The following is a 22,454-nucleotide window of genomic DNA, read 5'->3' on the forward strand; positions in this document are numbered from 1 at the left end:
TTATAATATGCCTTGTGGCAATCATTATGCAAAAAAAGAGCGAAAAGCTAAGACGCGGTAAAGCACTAATAGCTGTAATAATCTTAGACACCAGTCAGGTAACAGGCTCTGAAAACCCGTTGAACAACTTCACACGTCAGTCTGCTCAAATATCAAAATATCAAATATCAAAATCCAGACACGTTGTTGAATAGACGAAGTGACGCGCCGACGATCTCAGAGCCTGTGAATGATTCAGCGACACAGCTGACAAATGTACAATGTTGTGCACAAATGAATCGTCATTGAGCTCGAGAAAAGGTTCGCAGCAGCAATGCGGTTGCAGATAGCAACGCGATGCGTGCTGGACGTCGAGCTGAGTGTTTTCCTGCTGAGGCTCTATTATATCTTATCCGTTCTCTAGCACCCCCACAGCCGTCGTTCAGAGCTGCTCTCACGTCCTGGCGAGGCATGTGCAAGATAGGGGTCTGATTTCTTGCCTGCGGGCGAAACGCTGACCGACTATCACCAGAGAGAGTAAAATCGAGAGAAGAGTATTTGCCGAGAAGTGTACGAACGCACTTTCTCCCTCCACATGATCTTGCCCTTCCCGATTTTTTATGTATTTTTTTCTTTTTATTCCAGGATTTTATACTTTCAAGATGAGTCGCATAGCAAGTGGGAATCTCTATATTTTAAAATAAAACAACACACAGTAGACGGCGACTTCGCTCACACTTTAGCTGACTTTATCCCATTGCCGATTCGGGGCGTAAGTGAAGCTTTTTCTCTTCTTCGTCTCACTGAGCCTTATCGAAAAACTGGCTTTATCTACCGCAGAATTCTTTGCTGGCAGTTTGCGTTTCTCTTGAGTGAGCCATCGTATCTCTGCCCCAACAAGCAGCCAGTGGATGTGACGTTGAGGAATCGAAAGGGGACGCTTTTAATTCCCTGAACTGAGCGCCACTGGCAGCGAGGACTGCATTCACCATTCTAATGTGTCGTCATGAAAAGCAGTTTGAGTTGACGCTGGCACAAACTCTGGCTCAGGCTGCAGGACTCGCTTACAAGACTGTGCATTCGGTTGTTTAGCATGTTTGAATAGTGTCCGCGTATAGACTTCGACTGGCGATCTCCAAATTCTGGTACCTGCGACTCTGCATCACTGAAAGGGACCGGCTCAAAAAGGCACAGCGTCGGAGAAACCGCTTTGTACTGGGGCCGCTAAGGTGAGCGACCGGCAGGGAAAACCGCAAAGATGAACCTCTCGGCTTCGTGCGTGCTCCTTCTACTCGCTCTGGCAGCGGCGGTGGGCTCGTCCCGTGCCCGCCGCTACAGCCCCGACTGGTCGTCGCTGGACACTCGGCCTCTGCCGCCCTGGTTCGACGAGGCCAAGATCGGCGTGTTTCTACACTGGGGCGTGTTCTCGGTGCCCAGCTTCGGCAGCGAGTGGTTCTGGCACAACTGGCATGAAATGCAGCCCGCGTACGTGCTGTTCATGATGCGCAACTACAGACCGGGCTTCACGTACCAGGATTTCGCCCCAGAGTTCACGGCTGAGTTCTTCGACCCCGCTCGTTGGGCCGACATCTTCGCCAAGTGAGTGCAGTGAAGCCGTGTTGCATGGCTATACTGCGCGTTTTTGTTTTGCTAGGCAGCAATTTATTTAATATCGCCTGTGGCAGAAAGTGCAATTTAAGTTTTGGAGTAAGGTTTGAAACCGGACTTGTCCTAGTTCCGGCCCTGGTAAAAAGCGCAAAACGCGGTCCTATGTCTCGGTTTGCGCCGTTTAACGTGAAGCAATTCTTGAGCTGAATTTCTCGAAGACGTGGACATTACTTTTAAGAGAAATCAAGATACATAGCTGACTAATTGCTACAAATACACAAACCATATGTATATAAATAAATAATTTACGGTACATCAATTTTTGAACTGTAGCCGGTGAGCTTGCAAGGTGCATCCAATTGGAACGATTTCTCCGGACGATACCGGTTTCGTGACGCTCATTCCCATAGAGCGATAGAAACCTGAGCTAGTTGGTTAGGATTCATTATGCAAAAAAGAGGTGAGGCGTGCAGACAGGACACAAGAGTAGAGAAGTGGACAACACGTGTTGTTCACTTCTCTACTACGTGTTGTCCACTTCTCTACTCTTGTGTCCTGTCTGCACGCCTCACCTCTTTTTTGTATAATGAATTCATTCCCATAGTGTGCGAAATCACATTGGTGCTCCAGTTATTTTGATGCTTCAATGCAGAAAACGGTGCTTTGTTAAAACAAGTAAGGGGAGGAACAAATCACTTTTACCGCAGGCTTGATGGTGCATATCATGAATGCGGCGCCATTCTCATAATTCTTTCCACATGGACAGGCCTTACAAACTCACACACTACTCTTCGTAAATTGCAATACGTGCCATAAATTTATCAGCCAAGGTCTTACTTATTCAATTTCTAGCAATTACTTTGGAAATTAGAATTGCGCCACAGAATCTGCCACAGGCAGTTTTGCAAAGTTCCTATAACGTAAAAAATTAACCCTTAGTATTTAAGAGTGAGATATGGCAGATAATTTAGCGAATCATGAATTCGGTTAGCCTAATACAGTTACGTATTTCACCAAGTAGTAGGCATTAAACTTCCAGCAGCGCAGACTATGGCTCTTTTACGCTAATTGGTGTTTTCGATGATTCAAGTTAGATCTTGTAAGCAAAAATATCTGTCATGCTGTATGCAGCAGTGCTCAGAAGTAGATCTCTCCTCGGAGCAGCTACTACCAGAACGTGAAGCTTATGGACAATCGAGCACAATGATTACATACTTTTTAATGACTGGGCCCGTATTCCATAGATGGTCTTGCGCTAAAATGGTTTGTAAAAAAAATTGCAGCAAATCCTGATGCTATGCATTCTTTTAGCCAAGGTGCGCCAACGGTCAAGTTCACTTTTATATTTGGGGCCGCATTCACGAAGCTTTTGGCATCCACCATAGAATACAGTGCAGAGGCACGAAGGACGCTCATATGGTTACGAAAAAGGGCTTCGTAGTTAACAAAAAAGAAAAAAAAAGCAGAAAACATAATTGTAGAGAGACCACCATGGAATTGCGTTGGCCTCGGGTTGGATGCATTGACAAGGACGAACTCTTTTAAGGACTCTTTTGAGAAACCTAATTGCGCTTCCATCGTAGCTTCGTGCCACTCTACAGCGGAAGCTTTTCTTTTAAATGCGCAAGCGTTAACATGCCTACTGTTAGGCCGCTCATCTCTCGAACAGGAAGAATGGACGGCGTAGGGCTGCATGATTGTTTTGTATATACTTTTGAAGTGCCGCTAGTTGCACGTGCGTTTTGTGAATGGAGAAGCGTCCACCCCCCAGCGCCTCGGGCGGCAAACGATTCTGTTTGTGAGGGGTCGGACGGCCCGCGTGGTGTCGGTAACGAGCCGAGGCGCGCGCCGCCGCGGGGGGCGCGGTGCAGAGGCGCAAAACGGATTCGGAGCAAATGCTTTTGCGCGGGCTTTGTTGACATTCCGCCGATGGTCATAATAGGGCCACGCGGACAAAGCTCGAGCGGGACGGTTGTATACGCGACGTTGTGGCGCCGGCTCTTGAGTCCCCTGCTAATTGGAGACGCAGCTGCTAGCAATGTTGACCACGTCTGGCGCGTACGGAGCGGGGGGTTCGCGCCCCTCGCATTCGGACGGCAGCCACGTGCATCTTGTTTTGAGCACTGGGGAGAGCCCGCTTTGTGTCGTGTTGCAACATCCAGTGCGCGCCGTAGAGAGGGGCGCGGCGTCGTTTGAAGAGCACCCGAGTCCGGATGCCGCCAGCGGTAATTAGTTTTCTACCAGGAAAAACCTTGAGGGGGACTACGGTACGCGGTGTTGGGACACCAGCGCCCGAGCCCCCCTTGCTGGCTAGAAACGCCGCTGAGGTGCGAGATGGCCTCAATAAATCATGCATGCCTGGCGTGTTTGACGAGGCCGTCACTGACCACGTGGAAATAGGAGGGGGAGAGGAAGATGTGGGAAGAGGGAAAACAGGGTGGTTTTCCAATAGATTCACTTATGAGAGTAAGCCCATCCCTTTGGGTTGTGGCTTAAGAAACTGTCAACTCTCATTGGCAATTGCTTCCGTGGGATGGGCTAACGACCCTACCGCCCTTTTTCTTTGTCTCTTTCCCCTATAACAACCGAGACGAGGTGCTTGTTCCTCAGTCTAGGCTGTAATCACTAAACCTGATAGAACAGTAAGACTCCGTACGATGCAACGCTAGTCTGGGCCGTAACCACTTAGTGGTAGAACAGTGAGACTCGGTTGATCGTATGTAGTGACAGTTGTCCTAGGCTCTAACTTAAGAAAAAGTAGAAGAGTAAGGCGCTGTTTACCTATGTGTTTTGTATCAGTGTTCTTTTGCTCACTGTGTATTTGACTGTGTAAATATTTCCGTTGCAATATATCTTCAAGTTTTGTTACCTCCAACCTGCCTCCTGCTTCATCAACGCCGATAAACACCTTGAAGAGACTTTGGTCGACTTCAAGGAGAAAAGAACAAAACAATCAGCAAAAACTTAACTGGCGCAGCCGACAGGATCGGCGAGCTCTACAACATCGAATCCTGGACCAGTGGTGAAGGGATCAAGTCATCCAACGAGCACCTCCTGCACCTTTGAGAAGATCCCACAGCAGCCAAGCCCGGCACCGTGGAGGAGATCCGAAAACGACAGTGCATTCAGCAAAGGGTGAGCAGGATTTCTTGCGTCTTTCTCAAGTTGGCATGGCAGTTGATGTGTAGAGCAAATGGTGAGGACACGCGGGGGCGCAGAGACAATGGAGTCTAATGGAGTTGAGGGTGCGACTGTGGCGGGAATGGATCGGAATCGGGAGTTATCAAATGACGATAGGCTAAATTCCGATAAGTCAAATGAAATGAGAGAACCCAGTCAGAGCCAGGAATTTTCGCAGCAGGCATCTCAGCCTTTGCAAATTCCGAATGATACAAGAACGCTTGAGCTTGAAATTCAAAGGCTCAATGCTCAGACTACCTGTATACAGCTTCAGATTGAGTACGAAAGGCTGTTGCAGGCAAGGACGAATGCTGAACGTCTCAATGGCACGTCGTCCAGCGCTGAGTCGGAGCGGGGCGATCGGAGGCGAATGGGCTTCGACTCCGTCGAGCAATGCGCAAAAGTGCTGAAAGGGTTCCGCCTGCCGTGTGACGCGGATGTACCCTTATGGTTTGAGGAGGTAGAAAGACTTTTTGCTACTTACGGGGTACCGTATGAGAGTCGCGTGCATTTAGTCATGCCAGCTCTAACTGAGCGCGTTCGCTACCTACTGCGTAACCTCAACCAGGAAGAGAGTACAGATTACGAGTCAGTTAAACAGGCAGTGTTGATGGAACTGAAGCTTTCTCCGGCAGAGTATCTGCAAAGGTTTGAGAGAGCAGTGAAGCGGAAGGAGGAAACGTGGTCACAGTTCGCGTCGCGAGTGAAAACGTATTTTTCCTACTACCTTCAGGTAAGAGGAGCCGACACTGTAGAAGTTATGGCAGAACTCATGGTAGCGGATCGTATAAAAGCGGGCCTTAGTATAGAGGGTCTTGAGTACGTGAGGCTACGAGAAGGCGAGGAATGGCTTAAGCCACCTGAGATTGCCAAAGTACTGCAAACGTTGGAACAAGCGAAAGGCAAAGGATATGCCTCAAAGCCATCAGCGGCAGAGATGGGGCAAAAACCGACGCGAGTGGCGAAAAGCGCCCTCAAGTGCCACGTATGTCACAGCTCAGGCCATTTCGCTAAGGATTGCCCGAAGTCTAGTGACAAGGGAAACCAGCCAAAGAAGGCTACCGAGTCAAGGCCGAGGGCACAAAGGGTGGTGATAGCCGACGAGACGGGAAGTGGGATACCTGATGGAGTCCTTACTGCAAAGGTAGAGGCCTTGAAACACAAAGGTGAAGGCATGACTAACCTACAGTTGATCCCGATCTCATGCGGAACCGTATCCACAAATGCGATTCTAGATACGGGGAGTGAAATAACTGTCATACGCGAGAGTCTGCTTCCGCAATGTATTGTGGAGCCTTCAGGCACGATACGATTGGTGTCTGCATTTGGTAAAACTATTGAGGCAAAGCTAGCAACGTTGCCGGTAAAGTTAAATAGCCCGCAAATGGCAGCGGAACCTCAGAACGTTGACCTACTCTGCGCGTTGACTAATGAGCTCGTCGAGGGCACAGATTGTTTGTTGACCAAGGAAGATTGGGAACATTTATTCAGGGCCAGCAGCTCTCTGGAATCCATTGTAGCACCGGCCGAGCCTACTCAGAGGATAGAGCGATCAAATGAGAAAGCCGAGGTAGTGGCCTGCAACGTTACTTTGGAGGAGGAAGGTGTTTCTGCAGAAGTTGAGCTAATTGATGAAGAGAGGGATGCGTCAATAAGCCAGAGAGAAGAGTTCCGCAGATTGCAGCTAGCTGACGCTACCTTAAAGAAAGGTTGGGAAGATGCTCGGAGTGGGAAATCCGGCATATTCGTCTCTGATGGACTCTTACACCACTGGGACTCAATAGTAGGCACTCGAGTGAGACAACTAGTTGTTCCCAAAGACAAGCGCAGTGAGGTGATGCGTTTAGCTCATGAGTCACTATGCGGAGGGCACCTAGGGCCAAGGAAAACTAAAGTGCGTATTAGGTGTAATTTTTTTTGGCCTGGCATGGAGAAGGAGGTATTAGAGCATTGTCGTTCGTGCCATGATTGTCAAATTCGCTCTGACAGGCGTCGCACGGACAGAGTACCTATAACTCCTCCCACTAGGCCAAATCACCCTTTTCAAATTGTCAATGCAGACATCATTGGACCCTTAGACAGACCGTCAGCGAAAGGTCATAGGTACGCGCTATGCTTGGTGAACATTTGCACAGGGTGGCCAGAGATTGTCCCACTGCGCTCTTTGACAGCTAAGGCGACTTGCGACGCGTTGATTGAAATTTTCAGTCGCACTGGCGTTCCGGAAATGATCTGTTCCGACCAGGGCACTAATTTCAAATCACAGCTCACACAGTCGATGCTCGAGAAATTAGGTTGCGCACCAAGATTCTCAACCCCAGAACACGAAGAGAAAATAGCTGCAATTAAGAATGTGGCGACACCACGCACTAAAAAGGAGCTACGCAGCCTGCTAGGACTGTGCGGCTACTATCGCGAGTGCGTCCGAGAATGTGCAGAGGTGGCGAGCCCGCTCACGCGGTTAACAAAGAAGGGGGTACCCAATAGCATACCCTGGTCAGAGGAAGCTCAGACGGCGTTTAAGACACTGAAACAGTCCCTGTGCGAGGCCGTGGCGCTCAGCACTCCAGACCCATCTGAGCCCTACTGGCTTTTCACAGACGCGTCAGCTACGGCGGCGGGCGCTTGTTTGGCGCAAATGACAGCCGAGGGAAAGGAGGGGCCTATTGCCTTTGCCAGCCACCGCTTCACGCCGACTCAGACGCGATGGTCGACAATTGAGAGGGAAGCGTTTGCTATTATATGGGCCTTAAAGAAGTTTGACTACTGGCTTTTTGGTGCCGAGATAAACGTTGTTTCCGACCACAATCCATTGTCGTACCTTACAACTTCGACTCCACACGGGGCAAAATTGACAAGATGGGCGCTGGCTTTACAGCGATATCACGTGTCAGTGCGACATCGGAAGGGTGTCAGTAATGGTAACGCGGATGCTTTGTCCAGGCTTCACAACAGCTCATGGAAGCCAGCGTAATACTATAGTGCCATGCCAACTGGATGGGCGTGAATGTTCCTGCTCACTTGGCGCTGTATATTGCGGACTTTGTGAGTGCCGATTCAAGACCCAGAGACACTAGAGTGCTCTTACAGTTTGGAACTGCAATCGTGTACTTAATAGTTTGATGACATGTATTGTGTATTTCTTTTTACTCTCTTCTTGCTTTGTTACTTGAAAGTGTTTGTTCTTGTGATGTAATTAGGCTAGGGGGTGGTTAGAATGTTCATTACGTAATCGCGGCAGTGATTTATCGTATCACTGAGCGAAAATCAGCCCAGTATACTCTTTAGGGGGAACGTGTTAGGCCGCTCATCTCTCGAACAGGAAGAATGGACGGCGTAGGGCTGCATGATTGTTTTGTATATACTTTTGAAGTGCCGCTAGTTGCACGTGCGTTTTGTGAATGGAGAAGCGTCCACCCCCCAGCGCCTCGGGCGGCAAACGATTCTGTTTGTGAGGGGTCGGACGGCCCGCGTGGTGTCGGTAACGAGCCGAGGCGCGCGCCGCCGCGGGGGGCGCGGTGCAGAGGCGCAAAACGGATTCGGAGCAAATGCTTTTGCGCGGGCTTTGTTGACATTCCGCCGATGGTCATAATAGGGCCACGCGGACAAAGCTCGAGCGGGACGGTTGTATACGCGACGTTGTGGCGCCGGCTCTTGAGTCCCCTGCTAATTGGAGACGCAGCTGCTAGCAATGTTGACCACGTCTGGCGCGTACGGAGCGGGGGGTTCGCGCCCCTCGCATTCGGACGGCAGCCACGTGCATCTTGTTTTGAGCACTGGGGAGAGCCCGCTTTGTGTCGTGTTGCAACATGCAGTGCGCGCCGTAGAGAGGGGCGCGGCGTCGTTTGAAGAGCACCCGAGTCCGGATGCCGCCAGCGGTAATTAGTTTTCTACCAGGAAAAACCTTGAGGGGGACTACGGTACGCGGTGTTGGGACACCAGCGCCCGAGCCCCCCTTGCTGGCTAGAAACGCCGCTGAGGTGCGAGATGGCCTCAATAAATCATGCATGCCTGGCGTGTTTGACGAGGCCGTCACTGACCACGTGGAAATAGGAGGGGGAGAGGAAGATGTGGGAAGAGGGAAAACAGGGTGGTTTTCCAATAGATTCACTTATGAGAGTAAGCCCATCCCTTTGGGTTGTGGCTTAAGAAACTGTCAACTCTCATTGGCAATTGCTTCCGTGGGATGGGCTAACGACCCTACCGCCCTTTTTCTTTGTCTCTTTCCCCTATAACAACCGAGACGAGGTGCTTGTTCCTCAGTCTAGGCTGTAATCACTAAACCTGATAGAACAGTAAGACTCCGTACGATGCAACGCTAGTCTGGGCCGTAACCACTTAGTGGTAGAACAGTGAGACTCGGTTGATCGTATGTAGTGACAGTTGTCCTAGGCTCTAACTTAAGAAAAAGTAGAAGAGTAAGGCGCTGTTTACCTATGTGTTTTGTATCAGTGTTCTTTTGCTCACTGTGTATTTGACTGTGTAAATATTTCCGTTGCAATATATCTTCAAGTTTTGTTACCTCCAACCTGCCTCCTGCTTCATCAACGCCGATAAACACCTTGAAGAGACTTTGGTCGACTTCAAGGAGAAAAGAACAAAACAATCAGCAAAAACTTAACTCCTACCAAATGGGAAAAAATGTCCGTCCACCCATTCGGCCACCCGTCACGTAAGATGATCGCGTTCAACAGAGTGCAGGCAGCAGCGAGCGAATTGACCTTCCTGTTGCCTCTCGCTTCAGCACGAACTAAGCTGCGAGAACACAGTGCGAAAGGAAGTATCAACACTCGTTGCACTGTGTCCAAATTGGAGACCGCTCTCCATATAGGGGCCCGCGCGGTCGCGCCATACGCAGCCACCGCCGGAGTATGGTCGGTCACGGTTGATTACGGTTGGATGGGTAACGCGGTTGGATAAGGCGCCAAAGAACTCCAAAGGCTTATAACGATCGGAACGTCATCAGCGCACCTGGCGCCGCCACCTCCAGTAGTTTGCTTGCCTCATCTATTCACCTTGCGCCGTCGTCCGAAGCAGTTCGTGTTGCCGCGGCGCTGTCTTTTATACTGTTCGGATAAAATTTCATAAAAGCAATAATGACACCGGAACATCGAGCTCAGCAAGTGACACAATGTTTACGCATGCTTAGACAACACCCAGAGGAGTTTCTGCGTGAATTTTTGTTTTGTTTTACCAGATTTCCCCTGCCTGGCATATTGCCGCAGAACTGAACAGTCGAACATGATAGTTGTAAAGGTAGCACTAACTTAATTGACATAAAATTAAATTGCCCATAGTTATCTCATCGAAGGAATGCAGAATAAAAGGGTTCTATAGAACGATGAGCAATAGATGATATGTAAACCGGGCAGTAGCGATGTCGTCTCCATTCAAGAGAACGCGCCTAGAACGTGTAATACATTGGCGTTAAGATTTTCTGCGAAATGCTTCCTCGATTCCGTGCAGAACAATATTAAACGCGACATCAGTTGTTTTCGTAGTACATTTGTGGTACAGGTATCTCGAAACTGGGGGTAGCTCTCATGATATCACTCATATATATATATATATATATATATATATATATATATATATATATATATATATATATATATATATATATATATATGAAATCAAGACGGTAGGCAATCGCAACACCATGTCCTAAAGCAAATGGTCGAAAAAAATAAATTTTGTTAAAATCTGGCCAATAACCAGATTTTAGTAGCAATGTTAGTACTACGATTTGGTCGGAAAGCCGTATAATCACTTTCAAGTAAGCAATTTCGAGAAGCGGAGTTACCCTGTAGCTTCAGGTTTTTTTTTTTTCTAGTAACGAGATGTAGTGTGTGGCTCTCTCTCATATATGAGCTGCTTCGGCTGGATGGTGTAATCTTCTTTGATCAGGGAAACGCTTTACTTTGTGGACGATTCCCGAGGAAAGGAAGAATGCGAGAGGACAGAGAGCTAACAACCTTCTAGTTTTATTTCTGGCACCGCAATATGTGTATTCTGAGGCGAAAGCGGGAAAAAAACGTAAATTTTATCCTTTCTTTTCACCATTTCGCCTGTGAATATATATTGCTATGCGAGCAACAAAACCAAATGTTTGTTAGTTAACTGTCTGTTGTGTTGTCAAGCTTATTTTCTTCCTTGTGAATTATGCGCAAAAAGAAGCATTTCCTTGATGAAATAGTTTGGTTTGGCTGCTCTGTTCATCCCTCTTCTGGAAGAAAAAGAATCATTGTAGTTGTTACCAGTGAACATGAGTTTATTGCAATGTTCGAACCTGTTACATAAAGGCTGATGATAAAATTTCCCACTATATAACCTAGTTTTCGCCCTGTGTGCTGAAGCGACATTCACATGCGCATTCAGGTCGGGAGCCCGGTACGTGGTGTTGACGGGCAAGCATCACGAGGGCTTCACCCTGTGGCCCTCGAACGTCTCGTGGAACTGGAACGCCAAAGACGTGGGACCGCACCGGGACCTGGTTGGGGACCTGGCAGATGCTGTTAGGCGCCGCGGAGGAATGCGGTTCGGCGTGTACCACTCCATGATGGACTGGTACCACCCGCTATACCTGGCCGACAAGGCGTCCGGATTCGAGAGTGCCCTGTTTCCACCTGCCAAGGCCATTCCGGAACTGGTGGAGATCGTGAATAGGTGATCACTGTCACATTGCAATGAATGACTTATTGGTACTTGCTATGCTAAATCATCAGTTGATTGGTTTGAAGATCTTATTAAAAGTCACAGCTCCTTGTGCTACCTGCTGCATTCGCTCGGTCAGCATGACGTCAGGAGAAAGTAAATCACCGGCATAAGCGGATAATGATGATGATATTAGTGTCCCCCTCGGAACGAGGTGGTGACATCCCGCGAAGCTCGCCTATCAAAACGATCGGCAGAACGCGCCCCTCAGTTGATACTGAATTCGCTCCGGTGTGCTAACGCCGTATATCATTTTAATGCGTAGCATTATATGCGAGTCGGTCGAAAAACTATATGTGAAACCAAAAAATCTTTTTCTCAAAAGATGGCCATAATGCGCATGTTAAGCCGAGTGTGAGCGTGGTTTATAGCTGCTATACAGAGTACAGTGTCCGCGATAACAATTGTCCGCTAACTCACTGTCCGCGGTAACAATAGACGCGCCGGTGCAAAGCCATTCTACGAGCCCGTCCGCTTTTACCATTCCCCTTACGCCATATATGTGAAAAGGAGGTGCTAAACCTGGGTTCCAAATGCCTAAGCCTGCACTAAAATGAGGATAGCAAGCAGTGTGGGACGCCTTGGTAAACACCCGAATATCGAGGATGAAAGGTGACTAAGGGGGACCAAAAACAAAATGTGCCACTCGTTCGCTAACCACGCCTGCGCACGCAGCCGTTCCTCCTCCGCTACCTATTACGGCATCAACGCATTGGTTAAGCAACAATTAAGCGGAAGCTCCCTAAACGGGAACTATCGAAGATATGCATGTAGCATTATATGGCAGTCAGCGCGGAATGTATATGTTCAGGAATGTAACTAAATGACTCTCTCTGCTCGTACTCCTAACGCATATACAAATAACTCATACTACATCAGTATAACCACGGCACAAATCATTGCATAGCACATTACACACCACGACGACCGCCAACAGTTTTGTTTCAGGCAGGTTTCGCTTAATCCTTTCGCGCCTTCGACTTCGGCTAAAGCATTCTTTTCTTGCCAATCGCATGGTGCGAATTGTTTTGGTTGTTAATTCCGCCATACTACTGCACACTACCTTGCTTTTAATACACGCGGGTCTTTCGAATACCAACGAAAGAGAGAGGCAAGAAACGGCAGGGAGGTTAACCAGACACACGTCCTGTTTTCTACCCTGCACTGGGAAATTGAAATTGTAAAAGTAAAAGCTGAAACTAGAATGTAAAAGAGCATGCACTAGTCGCGGGCACGCATGAAGGAGCACGCCAAGTCTACACATTGTCGCGCAGACTGGTCGGCTTCAAGCATTGTAGCAACGCCTTCGTCGGTTCCTGCACCAGTGACGCGCTCAGCCATGGTTTATAGTTCTTCCCTTCTGAAACCGGTCTTGAGTCCAGCCAGTTTAATTCTATCCGCAGAAGGCGGCGCTGGACGTCATAACGAGAAGTTGCTTCGGTGCCGCAGGACTCCCACATGTGCGTGCCGGACATGCCTATGTGGAACGAGCATGCTTTCGTGAGCGCAACCGCGACCCCTGGGCGGCATAACAACGTTGCATGGGAGCAAAGAAACTTGTGATGGCAGTTGCAGCATCAAAAGACCCCTCACCAGGTCTGGCCCTATCGAGCTGGTAGCGCAGTGCATACAATGCGCGCTAACGATCGTGTCTGCTAAGTATTACATCCCGAAGCGGCGCGAAGAGACCTTGAATTTCAAACCAAACGCCGTTTCCCCTTCTCGGAGTGGGCCCCGCGCACTCAGCTGAAAAGTCGACGTCGACCACACAAGGAGGCCCGCGTACATGACAGTGCTATGACGTCCCTCAGAGGGACACTAAACTTGGAGAATTATTCAAGGCAACATCAGTTATTCGTTTAATCTGTTGCTTCAATACACGAATTAAAATTTAGCGAACTAATAAAGCATGTATACCAAATGTCTGTTTTGTTTTACTTTTTGCCGCAGCAAGAGAGAGGTATTTCCGTTTCATCGGCTTTTTCCCACGTCGTGCAGTCGCGCGCGCACAGAACGAAACTATGTCATTTTCTAGCGTGTTCCAGCGCCGCGGTCATGCGCTTTCGTCCCCTCGCGCCTGCCTCAGTGCTCCTGATTGTGGCACTGATTTAAACCGCTAATCAGCTGCTCTTGTGCAGAGCAGGCAACATCGTCCACTGAGCAAAACGAGACAAACGCAACAGGTCGTGCGCGAGACCATCACCGGGAATGCGTCACTCAGCAAAAAACACGACAGAGAGAGAAAAAGAAAGAAGGCAGGGCTCGTGACACATTCTTCACGCAGTACTCCGGCTCGAGTACGGGAGAACGCAGGGAAGGAATTTCGCTTCGGAGGCAAGACAGGCGCAAGTGGAGGGAGTGTCTGTTTTGGCGGTGACGCTCGCCTCCTGAAATCATGGGTTCGCCGCACTTGAAACAATTTTATCTTTGCTATAAATGAACTAATTTGGCAAATTATAGCTCTAGAACCCTACCACGCATGCGACAACTTGCAGCCTATAACCAATATTTGCTGCGTGGCCTGGTGAGGGGCCTTCTAACGAAGGATCAAGTTTACGTAGTTGACACAACGGGGAAACTAGCACACGACGAAAATTTTTGCGTTATAGTCCGAGCTATGAGATAAAGTTGTCTTGCAACGTCCGTTCATTATAGTGGGATCGGAACCACTCGGGCTTCTTTATGGGCGGACCGGGCTGCCTCGTCATTACCAGTAATACCGGTATTTCTTGGTAGCCTCTAAAATATTATGCGGTGTCCTTTCTCACGGGCTCATTGGTGATAATTTTTTATCTACTGTACCGATTCGTGGTAAGTCCTTTAGCGCAGGACAAACTGCAAACTCACAAGGGCTGTCTTTGAGTCGTAATATATGGCCTATTTGCGTGGTCGCTCTTTCGGCACCCGTTGTGCGGCAGCATTAGATGTTATAGGCGACAATTTAAATCTAATTGTGTTGATCATAGGCGGAATGACAAAGGCACCTATTGAGCTGGTGGTTGAGACCGATTCATGAATGATTTGCATTAGTCCCTATATGTCTCATTCAGAAGCAGCATCGTTGTTTGTTTTAAATCCATTCTTGGGTGATCGACCATTTTAGTTATCCCCAGTATATTAAGGTGCACCTGTGGCTGGTGGAAACACCACAAGGAAGACGAAAGTCTCGCTGCTGTTGTATATTATGATTGAATAGTGTCATGATGAGTGGCGATAACATTGGAAAACATCGCTCGAGGTCTTTGTGAGGGGAAAAGGGCCAAGCGGCTGTGGGGAATGCGGGAATTATGTCGCATGACAAATATGCTCCCCAATTAGCGAACATTGGACTCGCACGCATTAGACAGCACATATTTTTTCTTCCTAGTCAAGCTATACGGAACAAAAATCGAATACCTGCGTATCCACAGAGACAGAAAAAAATGGCTCGCGATGCACGCATTAGTGCAGCGTCATTATGTGCAAATTGTGTTCTATGTGCACATTATGGTTCACTCTTGAAGGAAACACACGAGTGTGCATAATACGTTCAATTTTTTTCCTCTGGTAAATATGGAAGCTCGAGCCTTTGCAGCATACGAGTGGCGGTTGGTAGCGCGGGTAACGTTCTACACCAGTGTGCATTCCATTGACATATCTCCAACGAGCATTGACATTGCATTGACATATCTCCAAAAAGTACTAGGAAAGGGAGAGCTGCGCATTGGCGTCTTGTAAAATTTGCAATTTCTTGCTTTACTTTTGCTGTACGACTAAATGAAATGAAGTAGTTACCTCAATCTATCCATAGAAGTCCATGCATAACAAAACAGACGAGAATGAGAGGAGGTGCACCTGCCTGCATGCTCACCCTCTCCGTTTCTCTTCATGGAGCGGGATGAGATATGCTGTCATGGCGGTGGTGTCACGGGCAGCATTAGTATGCGCTGTCAATTAAACGCTTCTGACGCTATTTTTCTTTGAGTGAGCATCCAAAGATTTTTGCTGAACTGTAACTGATGAAGGAGCTTCAATATCTCGAATAGTCAAGACCTTCCAGTCCAGCTTCTGAGATAAAGACGTAAATAGTCGTGCTGGGTGAGGGGGTAGGGGGATGGATTTCTTCAATAGTGAAAAGAGGAAGAGGTCACCTTGTAACTTATGCCGACAATATCTTATTCTGCGATAGATGAAGAGAAGGAAAATTTTTGAGACAGCTGGTCACACAGACGGCACACTGCAGGATAATAAATGGGACTAGAAGTGCACATGCTAGAGTCTTGACACGGAGACTCGGCAAAATGAATTTGTGTTCCGCAGTGGCGATCTCAGATGCCACTTGTATTTCTGGACTTGCGTGCATTGTCCCTTAATTATGTACAATGTGTACATTAGCAATCACGTTTCTTCATATGTCGCGTTATGCGTATGCTTGCCGACCAACATGCTTTTGCAGCGCTGGCCGAATTGGTGCAGGACTTTGTATACAAAATGACTGTTTTTATTTCGAACGTGCAGATATGAACCAGATATTGTGTGGTCTGACGGAGAATGGGAAGCGCCCGACACTTACTGGAACAGCACGTCTTTCCTCGCCTGGCTGTACAACGACAGCCCCGTCCGCTCGACCGTGGTGGTCAATGACCGCTGGGGCAAAGGCGTGCGCTGCAAGCATGGCGACTTCTTTAACTGCGATGACCAGTTCAATCCGGGCGTGCTTCAGCCACACAAGTGGGAGAACTGCCTACCAATTGACCAGCGTTCCTGGGGCTACAGACGTGATGCAAGCCTCTCGGACTACCGCACCATCGGCGAGCTCCTCGACATCCTAGCGAGCACGGTCAGCTGCAACGGCAACCTTCTCATTAACGTCGGCCCGACCAAGGACGGCATCATCGTTCCGGCTTTCGAAGAGCGGCTCACTCAGCTGGGGGAGTGGCTTGCGGTCAACGGCGAAGCGGTCTACGGATCGCGGCCCTGGAAGCACCAGAACGACACGGCCACACCGCACGTGTGGTTCACGTCCAAGGCTGACGTCGTGTACGTGTACGTGATGAGGTGGCCCAAGAACGAGCAGCTCTTCCTGGAGTCTTTGGAATTGTTGCCGCAAAGCAGAGTTACCATGCTTGGCTTGCCCACTGAAAAAACGTTTACTTGGGTGTCAGAGCAATCTTTAGCAGACGTGGGCCAACGGCCAGCTGCTAGGAAGGGCACGACTGTCTTCTTTCCCAAGCTCACCCCTGATCAGCTGCCCACGCCGTGGGCATGGGTGTTGAAGGTCGAAGGTGCCATTTAACTTTGATTTAGGTCAATGTTATTGCTCTTGGGTAAACGACTTTCATCCAGTTCATGGCCTCGTTCATACTGAACGAAATTCGCCTTGCCGTACACTAGTCCGAAGTGACAGTGGCAATTCATAAATAAGCAATAACGTGTTGGGATATAGATATTGCAAGTGTTACTCAGCTTGCAACAACTTGGCATTAGTTTAGTTAAGACTTAAGGAAAAGGTCCTGCGAAAGGAGCAGAATGTGGAGAAAATTTGTTGCAGAAACATTCGAAGGTGACAACAGCAGCATGAGCAAGACATCATGACGACAAGTGAATTGATCACGGCAGCGTCACGAAGACGGCCAGATGGCTGTAGAATGGCCACAGCGTGACGACGGTGAAATGGGAACGACGACGCACCTGCGCTATCTTCTCCATTCTCTTATGTCACAGAACCCAGGTGTTCCTCCGACCATTCACTTTAATTCATGGAATTTTCACCCAATATGGCAGTCTGTATACTCCAAGATACATGGTGAGCTACATGGCTTTCCCCGAGAATAAAATACTTCCCTCACCCACCGGCGCTGTATCGCTAACCTCCACAGCAAAGACACCAACCCTGGAACGTTGGCAAGAGTGAGTACCGATCGCTAAACAATGACAAAGGATGTAGCGCCGGTTCCTGTCATAGTAAGTTTAGCGCAATTTATCTTCACGCATCTACCCCGACAGGCACGCAAACTTTCGCCCACTCTTTCGCCAACGTATCAAGAATAATTGAATGGGCGCACAATTTAATATATGCGTACTTTGTACACACAATAAATGACGAACTACGTCGACAGTACGCGAATGGTCTAAGCTGAATATTTCAGTTTCAGTTTATTTTTCATTCAAGATACATAGTTGGTTCTTAGGCGAGGGTCCCAAAGACACAAGACTGCAGCGATACCCTCGCATAACAAGAAGATTGGTATAAAATGATTAATTATTACAGCTGTGTAAAATTATGCAATTTAGAAGCAAATAAAAAGCGAACGAAGTAGGCAAAAGGAATACATTCTAGTTTTATACAAGGAGTCATGCATGTACAATAAAAAAGATTTCGCAGATTACCAATCTAAATTGTATAGCCCTATTTATCAAATGAAGTACACACTTCCTATACAAAGTAAATTAACCAGGGCAACTAATTAAACAAAATGTAATTCCTAAGTTCATATTTTAATGCATGCAAAGATGATGATTTAAGAGCGTAGGGCAAGTCATTTCACAATTTCATTGCTGGGAAGGAGGAAGTAATTTTGCCATAGTTCGTGTTGCATTTGGCAATAGTAAGTTGTGATTATGGGCAAACCTAGTGCTATCAATATTTGTGAGCAACCTAGACTCTATTAATTGAAATGCGAGCTGCTTGTTAAGTAATTTAAACAGAGCGATAAGTAAATTAAATTTAAACAAGCCAGATATAGGAAGAATGAAGTTAGCCTGAAGGAGCGGAGCAGCATTAGAGTGAAAAGAACTGTTTGGAATAATGCGAATGGCCTGGTTCTGAGTGTCCTGTATGGACGAAAGGTGACAGTTATATGTATTTCACCACGAAGTAATGCCATATGTGGACTATGTATGAACGCAAAGCACAAAGACAAAAGGTTGTAAACAGAAAGGAAAGGACGAGATTTAATCAGAGCTCTTATACCAATAGCAATTTTGTGTTTAACGTAAGCAATATGATTATTAAACTTCAAGTTAGAGTCTACTTTTATGCCAAGGAAAGTTACATAGTCAGCCGCTGGGATTAAATGAAGGCCTATGGATACTTGCGGTAGAAAAGGGAGAACTTTTTTATATATTTTAATAATCATCACATGAGTTTTAAATGGGTTCAAAATTATGTTGTTTAAAGAACACCATTGAAAAACTTTCGTAAATTCGTTCAGTTTAGTGATTAGCATTGTCCACGATTAGTGTGACATGAAAATGGGGAGTATCACCAGCGTAAAGGACAACGTTAGGACAATTAATGCAATCAGGCAAATCAATAATGTAGATACAAACAATAAAGGCCGAAGTATGGAGCCCTGCGGTGCCCCTTCATTAATCACCTTGACATTTTAATAAACGCCACCTGTTCAGACTGATTGTTTGCGATCAAGTAAGTAGGTTTCGAAAAAAAGTTAAAGGTGGACCAGTTATACCCAATGATTCTAGGTTAGTTAATAAAATACTATGATTAACGGTATCAAAGGCGTTAGTAAAATAAAAAAATACAGAACCGACGAAATATATTGGTTAATGATAGTAAAGCTAAAATGGTTGAACTACTTGCACGGAAACCGAATCGGCAGGGCTTTAGCAACTTAAATTTGTCTAAGTACTTGTTAATACGCTTCAGAAATATTTGTCCAATAATTTTGCTAAGGGAGGACAGAATAGAGAGAGGGCGATAGTTTAGGACCTCTGTAATATTGTCCCGTTTAATTGACAGGCGACTTCTAAGAGAGGCCATTAAAATCCGAGTCGTCTAAGGGGCAGCGCAGCACCGACAAAAGACCAAAGCGCGACCTCGTGAGCCAGCTCGTGCTCGTCTTCTTTCGCGAGCAAGTGGCCCAAGCGCGTGGCAGAAGCGCGTGGCATTAACCCTCCTCCCAGAAGAGCAAGTCGATGCTGAAGAAATCGTTCACGGGAAGAGAGACTTGTGCAGGAAAAACGCAATGGTCTGAAAACCATGACTATTGTGGTGTGCGATATGGTTTTGACCGCACGGCGTGCACAATCTCGGGCCACAGTTGTCGGCATAGTGCTGGCTGGGTGACACCTGGAAAAAATTCATAATTGACGTCACTCACTTGGCGAAGCACTTTGTAAGGGCCGAACTACCGGCTAAGAAGTTTTGCCGAAAGGCCTTTACGGCGGACGGGGGTCCAAACTAAAACTTGGTCGCCTGGTTCGTAATCAACTTGTCGGCGGGAATATACAAATGCGAAGATACAGCTTGATAGAGGGCAAAAGAGAGTGACTGGAAACAAAGTTCACTGCACGTATACACAAAAACCTCGCAAAAAGAAAATTGAATATACGTATAAGTCTCCAATAAATCTAGGTATCTGAGGTAGGTTGGTGGTCGTTGGTATGTAGGGTTTAATGGCGCAAAAGCAACTACAGCTATTATGCGCCAACGACGATCTAGGTAAGTATCTAGGTATCTAGATATCTAAGAAAAAGCCACTGTATATAATGCGTCAAACAAGGCAAATAAACACGTTGCGAAATCACAGATTTAAAGACAACGAAATCCTAAGACCCGCCTCGCCCCCTCCCTCTTTCCTCGCCCCCTTATAATCGAGCATGACTGAAGGCGGCGCGCTTGCTCAACGCTTTTTTTCCCTTGCGCACACAAGACTGAGCCACCATCATCGGCTTGCGAATAAAAGTCAAAGGAGAAAGAACAAATAAGAACGTAGGTACCTTTGCTGGCTTTAGTGTGTTTACATGGATGTTTTTGCGCCGGTGAAAAAGTGATGATATTTTTTTTTTCTGTGACATGATGGCACAACTGAATCCCCACAACGCTCCGTCTCATCAGACCTCGCTACACTCTTTGCCGACTTGTGTGATAGTGTGTTGATTTGCCTTGTCTCGTTGCATGGTTCGATGTACGACTTTAGAAAAGTCAATGCACCTTTGACGTCAAATGTTTATAACAACATTAAACCCACAAAGTTGTGGAATTGAAAATCTAAAGCACGACTTTAGAAATGGTAATGCACTTTTCGCATCAAAAATTTATAAGAGCCTTATGCCTACAAAGCTTCGGAATTGAAATCCACGCGCCCCTCAGATTCCGCGGCCTCCGCGCGATTCCGCGACGAGCCCGCTCGCCGTCGAAGCGCTAGCTCTTGAGACTTGGTGCTTGGATGGGGCTCCTTACGCTATGTGACTCCCGGTGCACGGGCGTTGTCACGAAATCCAGCGAGAGTTTGCAATGATCACGCCGAAATGTCTTTTCGAGCATGAAAAAGACATACTAGATAAAACCCAGAATGATTTCCAGCGCCGGGGGTTGTTTTGGTGGGCAGTGCATGCCAGCACGAAAAACATTTAGGGGGGGGGGGGCTGAAGATCCAAAAGCACTCCGCCTCCCCCCCCCCCCCCCACGAGCTACGCCACTGCCACACTCGTAATACGGTAGATGTGCCTTGGGCTCCAATCTGCGGCATGTTAGCTTTCCGTATTCTTTCATTTCCCGCTTATCTTATTTGTACGTTTTAATTAGACATAAATATTCTCTCCTATGGTTTCTCTGGCTTTATTGTTTCTATGTATGGTTATAACTAGCAAAAATTACAGTATAACTCATCTCACAATGGCCGTTGAAGGCAATGCAAATATTATTCGAGCTATGTACCGATAAACCGTATTCCTGAAGCTACTCGACGCGTGGAAACTCGCCCACTCGATCCTCATTCCAAAACCGGGCAAGGCGCCTGGTGTCGATAACCTTCCCTCCATCTCGGTCACGTCGTGCGTGGGCGAGGTGGTCGAGCATGCCGTACTCAACAGAGTCGGCCGGTATCTCGAAGACCAGGACTATTTCACACACCACATTATCGGCTTCCGACCCGGGCTCTCGTCGCAGGATACGATGCTTCTGCTGGAACACAGGATCATAGACGCCGGGGCCACTTGGGACCTCACGTAGGAAGAAGTCCAGCTCGGAGAGCGTGGCACACCCAGAGCTGCGTCCTCTCGCCGAAGCTGTTCAACCTTGTGATGATCGGGCCCTCCAAACGCCTCTCGATGATAGAACGCTTCAACCATACAGTATACACGGACGACATCACCATCTGGCGCTCCGCGGGGTATGACGGCCTTATCGAATCCGCTCTACAGGAGGCAGTCGAAACCGCTGAGTCCTACCTCGACCACACGGGCTTCAAGGGCTCCTCCGCCAAATCCTAGCTACTGATGTACTGTCCAAAACAACAAGGCAAAAGGCCCAAGGGGTAGAAACCCCGATCGAGCACAACATAGATGGTCGCCCCGTCCTCAGGGTAGACTCCATCCGAGTCCTGGTAATGGTAATCGAGGTTTGCCGGTGAAACATTCAAAGGGTCCACAAGCTGACGACAAAGACGGACAACGCGATACGAATCGTAAGCATAGTGCACAACCGTCACCACGGCCTCAGAGAAGACAATCTGCTACGTCTTGTGCACGCGTTGCTCCTATGTCAATTTACCTACGTCGCATCAATGCACAAGTGGAAGCAATCGGAGCATGAGAAGCTTAATAAACTCATCCGAAATGTAGTGAAGTGGGCCCTCGGGCTTCCGATCACAATGCAGACGTATATATATTGCGTACACAATACGCCCGCAGAGGTCGCTGGGGCTCAGGAGAGAGCGCAGGGGATACGACTGACGACCACCAAGACCACATATTGCGCGAGCTCGGCTGCTTCTCATCGACCACTCAGGATCCGCCGGAGTTTACGCCAGTTCCCCGCAAGCTACGCGATCTGATCACTATCGCACCCATACCGCGAAACGTACATTCGGAACACGATTGAGGTAGCCGCCTAGCCCGGGCGACCGCATTCCTCAAGCGCATAGACAAGAAAGCGGATGACGTCACGTTCGTGGACGCCACTGCCAACCGCGGCGACCGAGCCATCGCCATGATCGCGGTCTCGTCTTCGCAGCGGATCCTAAACGCCG

At 47.9% G+C, this 22,454-nt stretch overlaps 1 protein-coding gene across 1 annotated transcript; it reads left to right on the forward strand.

Annotated features, from left to right (window-relative positions):
• The first annotated feature begins 843 nt into the window (after positions 1–843).
• Positions 844–17,537, forward strand: LOC135902702 (tissue alpha-L-fucosidase-like). Its single transcript, XM_065432926.2, has 3 exons — positions 844–1,578; positions 11,146–11,433; positions 15,979–17,537. Exons 1-3 carry the CDS (start codon positions 1,238–1,240, stop codon positions 16,754–16,756), a joined length of 1,407 nt encoding a protein of 468 aa, XP_065288998.1. The 5' UTR covers positions 844–1,237; the 3' UTR covers positions 16,757–17,537.
• Positions 17,538–22,454: the final 4,917 nt, after the last annotated feature.

The sequence above is a fragment of the Dermacentor albipictus genome, chromosome 2 (assembly GCF_038994185.2).
Source record: "Dermacentor albipictus isolate Rhodes 1998 colony chromosome 2, USDA_Dalb.pri_finalv2, whole genome shotgun sequence".
Classification (NCBI taxonomy): domain Eukaryota; kingdom Metazoa; phylum Arthropoda; class Arachnida; order Ixodida; family Ixodidae; genus Dermacentor; species Dermacentor albipictus.

Excerpts from the sequence above, each read along its gene's own strand:
- LOC135902702 (XM_065432926.2), top strand. The coding sequence starts at position 1,238 with ATGAACCTCTCGGCTTCGTGCGTGCTCCTTCTACTCGCTCTGGCAGCG. Across the intron at positions 1,579-11,145 it reads TGGGCCGACATCTTCGCCAA|GTCGGGAGCCCGGTACGTGG; the intron begins GTGAGTGCAGTG and ends ATGCGCATTCAG. Across the intron at positions 11,434-15,978 it reads CTGGTGGAGATCGTGAATAG|ATATGAACCAGATATTGTGT; the intron begins GTGATCACTGTC and ends TCGAACGTGCAG.